Raw genomic sequence first — 10,704 nt, 5'->3', positions numbered from 1 at the left:
TGTGACTAATTTCACTCAACATAATGTCCTCAAGGTTCATCCATGTTATGCGGTGGCTTGCCGCTTCCTTGTTATTCTTCAAGGTAGCATAATATCCATTGGGTGTATGTACCACAATTTGTTTATCCATTCTTCAGTTGATGGGCTCTTTGGCTGTCTCCATCTTTTAATACAGTGGTTTTCAGTGTTGTGTTTTTTTATTTTTTCCTAAGCAACTGAGTTTAACATTTGGTGGAACATTTTTGACAACAGATGAGTATAAATCCTTTCTGACATAGACATAATTAGATGGAATGACTCTTCTAAGGTTTCTGAGCTAGTTATAGGAATTCAAGGACTTTTAACTAACAATAATTCATGCTGAATTGACTATGATTTCCCAATATTTATTCCTGAAAATGGAAATTAGCTATTTAAATCATGTTACAGGTAAATATCTGAGGCTTAAAAATTACCTGGTCTCCAGCAGTGTGGCAAGACCTGGGGACTCTTGGGCCCAGAGTCAGTGACATAGCCACAGAGGACTAGAGTGGAGAGTGAAGCGTCCAGCTGATAAGAAGGGAGGGCATATACACAAGAACACCCACACTTGCAGATAATACCCACTTGACCTGGCTTCAATGACTGGATGATCAGAGCTCAACCAGAAGAAGAAAGAAGAGGAAAAAAAGAGTAATCTGATACAGTTTGATGAACTTGACCTACACCTATGGGTGCAGTAGCTCAAAAGAAGGAACAAATCCTTACAGCAAGGATCATTCCCACCTCCTCCATACACAGAGTAGACAGGGATGGGCGACTTGGACATTGGTTACCCAAAATGGGGGTGCTACAAAGGCAAGAAATGACTGGCTTACAAGCTTTCAAGAGGGAACCTAGATTCAGAGGGCGTAAAGGAAGGTAGAATCTCCAATGAGTAGTATACAATTTGTCTAGGCAGGGCTGATGAAATGAAATGCAGATGGGTCTCTTGTGATAAAATAGTGAATAATTGTTATCAGGACTGATTGTGAGGGTTGTAAATGTAAAGGTAGACGTGTTGTAACAAGGGGGGAGTGATTAACTTTTCAGTCTAGAAGCGGAGGTCCCTGGGACCATCCAGGGAGAAGAGCGGTGTGCGGGAACCTACCCAGAGAAGCACTGATGCCTGAGCTAGAGGCAGAGACGATGATGTGGGAGAGATGCAGCAGTTGTGCTGATGACCCAGGGGGGCAGGCTTGCAGGATATACCCTTTGGTTGGGTGAGGATGCATGGAGGGGATTGTAACCATGGTAACGAAATGATATACTATAGGATGAATGTAAAACTAATGTTCTCCCATATAAACTATCACATAATTCACAATAAAACATTTTTTTTTAATTACCTGGTCTCATAATAAACACTAATAATAGATACAGTAATAAATTAAAAGAAAAACTCTACTAGAGTAGACTTGTTCGCTTCGTCTAAGTAGGTGAACAGCCTGACAAGCCCATCCTCTACGGAGCTAAAGGAAGAAACTTCAGCCACAACTTTTTTTTTTTTTTTTTTTACGGAGCTAAAGGAAGAAACTTCAGCCACAACTTTTTTTTTTTTTTTTTTTTGGGGGGGCGGCGGGGGTTGGGGAGGCATCTCCAGAGTTCTCACTGAATTATTAAAGTAGCTAATTTCATCTTTCAACTTAACCTGGCTATAGTGCGCATGATTCACATTTACTCAGTAAATGTTTGATGAATGAATGAATAAAGGGATGAATGAATCAAAAGTAGCTAAAGGTTATATTTGCTTATTTAAATGTGGAGCCTTACATGTAGTCAAATTTTATGCCTGAAGGGCAGAAATCCAAAGTTCTACAAATGCTCATGTAACTTCATAATCTCCATGGAAAATATCATTATGGAAGTATCCTTTGCCTTCATACTGGAGGTGGGGAGGTACACAGCAGGATGATAAATGATGTTTCCTATATTGGACACCACGCATCCCTACCACCCTAGTCAGGGATAGTTTGCTATTTGCATGAATTTTTGGTCTGCATCTTGGTCTAGTCTCCTACTTCAGGCAGATAAGGCACCACAATCAAAGTCACAGAACATCCTTTTCTGGTGTGTCAAGAATTTGGAAATCATGAGAGAGCATCTGACCTTAAAAAAACATCTGGATTGATTTTTAAGACATTTCCACACCCAACCCTTTATCTGTAGAGTTAATTGAGGTAATTACCACCAGGTTATAATCCATCTAATTCCATCTCTTTAAAGCTGCACTCAATTCACACCTAAGGAGCCCTGGTGCTTAGTGGGTTAAGTGTTGGACCATTTCATTCAAGGTCAATAGTCAATGAGATTTAGACAATGTATTATTGATAGAACTTGTCTGCAACCATACACTAATTACAGAGACATGTTTAAGCACATTTTGTTTAGAAGAAACCTGTCCATGTATGAAGTGAAACCCTAGTAGCAGTATTTTTGTCTTATTAAATAAGTCAATACTTTGACTTACTTTTTTAGTTATATGTGCTATAATCAAGAGACCTTTAATATATTTTATTAAGTGGCACAGTAAAGTGGAAGAACCATGTATACACCTTTATCCATTAAGTTATAATACATGAACCTTGAAAACATGCTGAGTGAAATGGCACTCAAAAAAAGGACAAATATTATATGATTTCACTTAGATGAAATATATTTAATTAGGCAAGTATATTGTTGTTGCTAAGTGCCTTCGAGTCGGTTCCGACTCATAGCGACCCTGTACAGGGTTTCCGAGGCTGTAAATCTTTACAGGAGCAGAACGCCTCATCTTTCTCCCGCGGAACGGCTGGTAGTTTCGAACTGCTGGCCTTAAGGTTTGCAGCCCAATTCGTAACCACTACGCAACCAGAGCTCCTTAGACAAGTATATAGTGAGCAGTTTATTAGTGGTTACCAGGAGGGGAAAGAAGACTCATTGCTTAGGGGACGTTGAGCTTGTATTAATGATGATAGAAAATTTTGGAACTGGATAATAGTGATGAACATAATTATCACTGAACTGTACATGTAAAAAATGTTAAAATGGAAAATAGTTTGTAACGTATGCATTTACCACACACATGTACACACAGCCTAGAAACATCCTTTAAATAAAACACATCAGACTTTTAGTAGGGGAATGTATTTTGGAAGAGCATCTGTGAAAAGGAGAATGGTAATTTATATATATAGTTAAAAATGTTGGGAGGTGGCAGTAAGTTGTAGACACTAGTTCAGGAGAAAGCTGAGGCTTTCTGCTCCTGCAAAGATTTACAGTCTTGGGAACCCTATACAGGGTTGCTGTGAGTCAGCCCAACTCAAGGGCACTTAACAACACTATACACTAGTAGCTTGTTGTTGTTAGTTGCTGTGGAGCCTGCTCTGACTCATGGGAACCTTATACATAACAGAATAAAACATTGCCCCATCTTTGACCTAGGTATTTATATGAGAGGTCTTCAAAAATTCATGGAAAAATGAAATTGAAAGATAATGAAATGTTTCTATGAACTTTTTGAAGACCCCTTGTATTAAGCTTAACCAGAGAGAGAGTTGTTTTGTTAAGTGCTGTCAATTAGGTTCAACAAGAGAGAGTTGTTACACATTAATCATATAAAGTAGTTCCTAATTGATGCAACACAGAAAACCTGAAATCAGAATTTTTTTTTAACACAACAAACATTTTATTTTTGTGCACATAAAATATGATGCAAGAGTTGCTATCAGGTGACCCAAGGATTCAGACTGGTTCCATCAGGCGATTCTGTCACCTAAACACCTTGGCCGCTGAATGGAAGAGAAAACACACTGGTGGCATACTGGGTGTCTAATATCCTGACCTGTAAGTGGCAAATAATAATTCTGTTCATATTTCAGTAGCAAATGGCTAGTCCCATTTTCACCTTTTTATAGGCCTGCACATAGTACTGTGGACTCAGTGCCCATTTTATCCCTTGAGAAACAGTGCAGAGAAATTAAAAGAAAAAGTTAAGAGACAGAAGATTGACTTCGGACTGGGAGGAGTGGAACAGTGTGCTCTAGACAAATTCAGACCAAGGGTCTAGTGTCTGTTCTGTCAGAAATTCTCATGGACTCCAGACTTCTGGAGCCACGGAAGTTGGATGATTCCCGGCAACTACTGCCCTGAGATATAATCTTTAAATCTTAAACCAAAAATAACCCTTTGAAATCTTCTTAAAATCAAATAATAGTTTAGCTAAACTAGTAAAAATTTGTCTGCCTTGGCCATTATGGTCTTTTAAGATCAATATATGGAATCAAATTGACAACATGAAAAATTAGATGTGAATGGTGAGTTTGTTACTGGGAAAGGAACAACTCAGAAAAGAAAGGTGAGATTAGTTGCACAACTCAAAGATTGTAATCAGTATCACCGAATTGTACATGTAGAAACTATTGAATTGGCGTGTATTTTGCTGTATATATTCTCAACAACACAAAACGCTACCCTGTTAACTCACATTTCCCATCTCTTGTTTCTTCATCTTTGAAGTGGGTTAGATAAGTCCACTCTAGTAGGAGTGTTAGAATTTGTGTTGTTAAAGGCAACAACAACAACAAAACTGGTATGTGCTGGTCTTAGGTCTTTAATGAATGGGAGTTATTGTTGAGATTATGTCTTCCCTAAATTCTACCACTTTTCTCTGCTTTGTTTTGTTTTGCTCTAATAAAGGACCTTGCAGAAAAAATGACATGCCTTAGGAGACAGAATAGCAAATAAAATGAAAAATACTGCTTATGAAGTAAAACCTAAGGAATTATTTTCCCCTCAGAAGGGATATACTTTAACTTGCATGTAAAGATGTCTTCCCCAGCGACATACAACTTAAAGGCCTAGGATTTGTGTCAAGAACAGACTTCTTCCCTCCTTTCTATCCTAGTCACCAGTGTTTCCATTCATTTCACCTTCACTTAAACTTTCTTTACATGTTACCAAATTACACTAAAGGTGACTTAATCAAAATACCCCTTGAATGTAGTGGGGTCTGGCTTTCAGCCTCACCCAAATAGTTTCAGCTGTGTTATATTGGTGTGGCACTTGAAGTTAAGCACTAGACTGCTAACCACACAGTTGGTGGTTCAAACCTCCAGCTACTCCTTGGAAACTCTATAAAGGGTCACAATGAGTCAGAACTACGACGACGTGTTCTGGGAATCTCAGCTCAAAGGAGCATTGCTCTTAGTTCTCAGAAATTTTTAGGAAATGATGTGTATGCTAGTCTAGAAAGATGACATTAGATAATGTCTAGTTAGTGCAGTGTGTTCAGTTTCACTGAATCAAGCATGCAGGGAACCATCTATTCCTGCTTTCAGTCAGAATACCAAAGTAACTGATAGGATTTTTTTTTTCTTTTTTCTTTTTTCATTCCACACTTTTTTTCTCTCAACTGTGAGACACAATATCTGAGAGTCTGGTCCTGATCACCACTCCACAACACCTAGCTTTACTGGAGATTAACTAACACTGAAGGACTAGAAATGTCCTTAAATTCTAAGCTGCCTTACCTCAGAGCATTTATATATGATATTCCCGACTAAAACCTTTCCTCCTCACCACTCCACTAATCACCTACACACTTCTTTCTGTGCTTTATTTCTTGGATTATACTTGGCATTTGAGTCCTGGAGTAGTAATGTGGGATAAAGCATTGGACCGCAAGTTTTGAACCACAAGGTTGGCAGTTCAAACTCACCAGCCGCTCCTTGGAAACCGTATACAGGGTTGTTATGAGTCGGAACTGACTCAATGGCTCTTAACAACAAATCCCTTCCATTGCTCTTATATGATGCTGTTCCTGTACTCTAGTATTACATGGACAGATCCTGGGTTGTGGTTATTCTAGTAGCCCCAGGACTGGTGTGGTGCCTTTCAAGGGGCTCATCTAATGTTTTGAAAATTAATGAGTCAGTGAGTAAGAGATCTAATTTATTAAAGTTAAAATTTGTCTTACATTCTTGAATAAGCTAAACAGAGTCTTTATTAATTTTTCAGAACAAAATATTAATAAGTGAAAAAAGATTACATTTTTTCTCTATTTCTTTATATGAGCATTTATAAAGATAAGGTGTTCACATTTCTGAGAAATTAGCTATCCAAATGCTTTATAAAATAGCAAAGCTCTTAACCAAAACATACTAAACAGCAATAAATGTGTGAACAAAATCATGCACTTAAATTCTAAAGCTACTTAAGTGTTACACTAAAAGGAGCATTTGAATAATGATCCTGTAAAAAGAGAAATCTCCAAGTTACCAATACACAATAGAAAATAATGCTATGTATATGCACTTTATTCATTCCAATCCCACCCTCCATTACACTTAGAAAGCCTGTTGTCAAAAGCAAAGCGAAGAACCAGCCTCAGACCTCACTATGGGTGGGAGCAGCTGCTGGAGGTGGCACTGGAATTCTCCACAGCCATGTTGGTAGACTCAGGGCTGGCCTCAGCTTTGGCTTGGGCTCTTTCTTCTTCTTCTTTCAAAGCCTCATCATACTGAACTGGGAGAGAACGTGGGTCTCGCCCATGGACTCTTGACAGAAATTCTAGGAGCTTCATCTTGCTGACTTCAGCGTTGGCTCTTGGACCCCAAACAAATTCATAACACGCAGGGTCACTGCCAGGCAGCTGCCGGTACTCCACATACTTTTCCTTCACCAGCTCATTGGTGATTAAATTCTTGGGTTCCCCAAAAATGAAGTGCTTCTGCCCAGCATGGATACCCATCATATTCAGCACTTGCCAGACTTCTTCCTCAGTGGCGCGGTTGCCTTTCATGAAGATCACACCCAAGAGGAGAATCAGAATGCCGGTCTTGGGCATGCCTTCGGTTTCACTCAGCATTCCATCATAGGTGATGTTTAGTTTAATCAGGAGAGCATAACAATTGTTGATAGGGTCTACTTCCGTCACATCAAGGCCAAATACTATCTCCATGCGCTCACAAGTTTTCAGGAGTATCTCAGAGAAGTAATCTTCGTACTCTTGGATGACAGCATTCAGCATATCTGCTTTTGTGATTGGCTCTTTCTTTTGATACTTGAGCAGCAGAAAATTCACCAATATAGCCACCTTCTCATCTATAGGATTCTTGAGCAAGTTGTCACTGCCTGGTAGAGACTGCAAGTTGCTTGCCTTATCTTCGTCTTCTTGATTGCTGGCGTCTTCATCAGATCTCTCTGTTGTAATCATGAGAGTAGGGGAAGAGGCATATTCATTCAGAGCATCCTCTTCATAGATGGGGTTTGGAGAATAAGAGGAGGAAGATGACGTCTCCTCCACAATATCATCAAAGAACATATCATCCAGACCCTCAGCCTCACTGAAGATATGAAGGTTTTCTTCAGGAGGAATGCGGGGGCTCTCCTTTTCGGCAGGCATGATGACTTGTATGGGTGGTGTCAGGAGAGAGGGAAAAGCAAGCCCACAGCCTAAAGGAAAGAGGGAAGATGTGGACCAACTTAGTTTTAAACTCCTAGCCAGACAGCCCTGCCAATTGCTGTGCAGGAGCAGGGCAGAACTCTTGATGTCATCACTGTTCTGGAGTTGGAGGCCTCTTAACCATTCAGTGTCTATCTTGTTGCTCAGCAGGGCCTGAGACTCCACTTTAAACTGATGTGATCCACATCCCCAGACTAAGGTCACCATCTCCCACATACTCCTAAGGCAGAATACAGAGGACACTATTTCTGGCCTTCCCCTGGCCTCCCCCTTTCAGGGATGAGAGCAAGGTTGGGGTTCTAATGTCATATCCCTTCTATTTTGAAGTAGGTGGCCCTATCAGTCCTCACTCAAGATCCTCACCTGGACTCCTGCAGAGGATGGGAGTCTACCCTCTGTTAGCCTGAGGCTTATGTCCTCAAACCAAGGTCATTACTTCCCTCAGACACATGCTTTGGAAGTGACAAGTTACACCAGTCTGATAAGTCTACCCAGGACATGTTGGAATGATGGCAAAAGCAGGGCTCTAAAGGAGCTCTGGTAGCTTAGTGATTACAAATCAGGCTGCTAACCTCAGGGTCATCAGTTTGAAACTACCAGCTGTTCCGCAGGAGAAAGGTGAGGCTTTCTGCTCCCGTAAAGATTTACATCCTCGGAAACCCTGTACAGGGTTGCTATGAGTCCGAACCGACTCCACGGCACATAACAACAACAACAACTCTATGTGGCCCATTCTGTGTTGAGTCGCAAGGTACCAACTCTGTATTTCCTTTACTACTGGCTGTTCTGGAGTCCTGGTGTGGCACTGTAGGATAAGCACTGGATTGCTAACTGCAGTGTCGGTGGTTCAAGCCCACCAGCTGCTCCTCTGAAACCCTATACAGGGTTGCTATGAATCTGAACCGACTCAACATCACTTAACAACAACAACTGGCAGTTCCTAATAACTTCTCCTGACTTGAAGTTGCTGTTAAGTGCCATAAAGTCTGTTCTGACTTATAGTGACCCTGTACAGGGTTTCTGAGGAAGTAAATCTTCATGTGAGCAGAAAGCCTCATTTTTCTCCTGCAGAGTGGCTGGTAGGTTCAAACGACCAGCCTTGTGATTAGCACTCTAGTGCTTATCCTACAGCGCCACCATGCTCTCCACTCACAATGAGATTACCCACTCATTATAAAGCCTCCACTCACTAACTGTAATTATGGTGGAATAGTGAGGGGCATGTCATCTGCTCCCCCCCCCCCTGCTCAACATCTCCTTGGGGTCCAACTGGCCCATGAGACTATAATTGTCTGGAGGCACAATCCCCTCATTCTTAATGCTAAATTACTTACCTTGACTATTGGCACAAACTGGGATGACTTCTGACTTGACGTTGCCTACTCACACCAAAGTCTTCATCAACCTGAAACTGTCAAGAAAACGTTTTGAGAGGAGAGTAGAACAGTGACTTCCACGGTTCCACTATGGTTAGCCCCACAGTCCTAACTCAGGGTCTTGACTTGGGACTCCTCCCTCTGCTGTCCTGATGGTGCACACTCACAATAAAAGTCTCAATCGACTCTAAGGACAGAGAAGAAGGGAAGGGGCATCTATTCTTCTACTCCAGAGTGTTGGGCTCCCAGTGATTTTGGATGGGTGACCCCTCAGAATTAACGCACTGTTCTCACCAGCCCCCAAGATGTGGTTTGTAGTCATCCTTCTACTACCTGGTGCCACTTACTCAGAGAAAAGCCTTCACTTCCCTAAGACCGCAAGAAGACGTCATCTCAGTTTAAAATCCTATTTTACAGAATCGCAGAGCTAATCACCGGGAAGAGCCAGGCTCTTCGTGAGCTCCACTATCTTAGGGTCGGTGGTCCTTGCAGACCTCAATCTGGAGCCTTATTGGGCTCCCCATTCTGGTGGCCTGGCAGGAATCTCCTCAAACCTGAGCTATCACCTTTCTCAGAAACGACTCCACTGGGCAGAGCCTGGCTGGCTGTGTGCCGTGGAGTCGGAACTGACCCATAGTGACCCTGTACAGGGTCTCCGAGGCTGGAAATCTTTACGGGAGCAGAACGCCTCCTCTTTCACCTGCGGAGCAGCTGGTAGTTTCGAACTGCTGACCTTCTAGTCCGCAGACCAATTCGTAACGACTAATGCTACCAGAGCTCCTTGGGCAGAGCCTGTTGTTGTTAAGTGCCGTCGAGTCGGTTCCAACCCATAGCGACCCTGTACAGGGTTTACGAGGCTGTAAATCTTAATGGGAGCAGAAAGCCTCCTCTTTCTCCCGCGGAGCAACTGGTAGTTTCGAACTGCTGACCTTGCGGTTCGCAGCCTGATTTGTAACCACTGCGCTACCAGAGCTCCTAGTAGGGTCGAAAACGGAAGCACCACAGGAATTTGTGGCTCTTAGTCGTTTCTGGGGCTGCTGGACTCGTTAACCCCACTCGGCGTCGTCCCAACGCCCAGCAGAGACCACCTCCTCAATCCTCACTCTGAGGTCCCCCCTGGGCTTCCCCGCCCCCTTCTGTACCCTGAAGGCCAAGGTCTGTCAAGGTGGAAATCCGGAGAAGCGGTTCTGCCAGGCGGCCTCTGGGCTGAGTAACCGCAGACCTGCGCTGCCCGGGGGTAGGCGGCGCCCTCAGATTCCTTCCCAAGTCTGTACTTAGCAGCAGGGCCTCAAAAGACGCCCTCGTTATTTACTGAGCTCCGTAGCCTCCGTCCAAGGCCCTTGCTTCTGAAGCCACTAGGCCCAACTCCTGACTACAACAGTTTCCAGAGCAACAGCACCGTGGGGCAGGGATTTTAACTGGGGGTTCCTCCCTCTGTTCTGCAGTGGGTTGTTCCCTCAGCCCCCACTCTATGACTTACCGTGAGACCCGCCAGTATCTGGTAAGAAGGACTTTCTGTGGACCAAACGCGTTGCCAACGGTTCGTATGTCAAAGACTTCTCCAGCGGAAGTCGGGGGAAATGCCTTCGGTCCTCCCACGCAAAGACCTCTGGGGTTTTCCAGGGCTGTTGGCAGGGGCGGGCATCCTCCATTTTTAACTTGGGAACGAAAAGCAAACGCCTAGCAATCTTTACATTTTAACTTTGTAGTTTAAGAACAGTTATTGTAGTCATAGAAAGCAGAAGAAATTAAAGCATCAAAGATAAGAAAACTAGAAACAAAGTTTCCACAGTTAACACATGATTAGACAGGACGTGAGGAAAACTGGGATCAACAAACCTTTTTGCTCAAAAGTGCGTTGGGCAT

General features: G+C 42.7%; 1 protein-coding gene across 1 annotated transcript; it reads right to left on the bottom strand.

The window, feature by feature from the left end:
• Nucleotides 1-6,394: 6,394 nt before the first annotated feature.
• On the bottom strand, nucleotides 6,395-10,490 carry LOC102820684 (melanoma-associated antigen B16-like). Its single transcript, XM_006870154.1, has 2 exons — nucleotides 10,319-10,490; nucleotides 6,395-7,452 (listed from the first exon to the last, which is right to left on the bottom strand). Exons 1-2 carry the CDS (start codon nucleotides 10,488-10,490, stop codon nucleotides 6,395-6,397), a joined length of 1,230 nt encoding a protein of 409 aa, XP_006870216.1.
• Between the last annotated feature and the right edge of the window lie 214 nt (nucleotides 10,491-10,704).

This window comes from Chrysochloris asiatica, unplaced genomic scaffold (genome assembly GCF_000296735.1).
Source record: "Chrysochloris asiatica unplaced genomic scaffold, ChrAsi1.0 scaffold00139, whole genome shotgun sequence".
In the NCBI taxonomy this organism is placed as follows: Eukaryota; Metazoa; Chordata; class Mammalia; order Afrosoricida; family Chrysochloridae; genus Chrysochloris; species Chrysochloris asiatica.
This window is presented reverse-complemented; position numbering and strand designations above follow the sequence as displayed.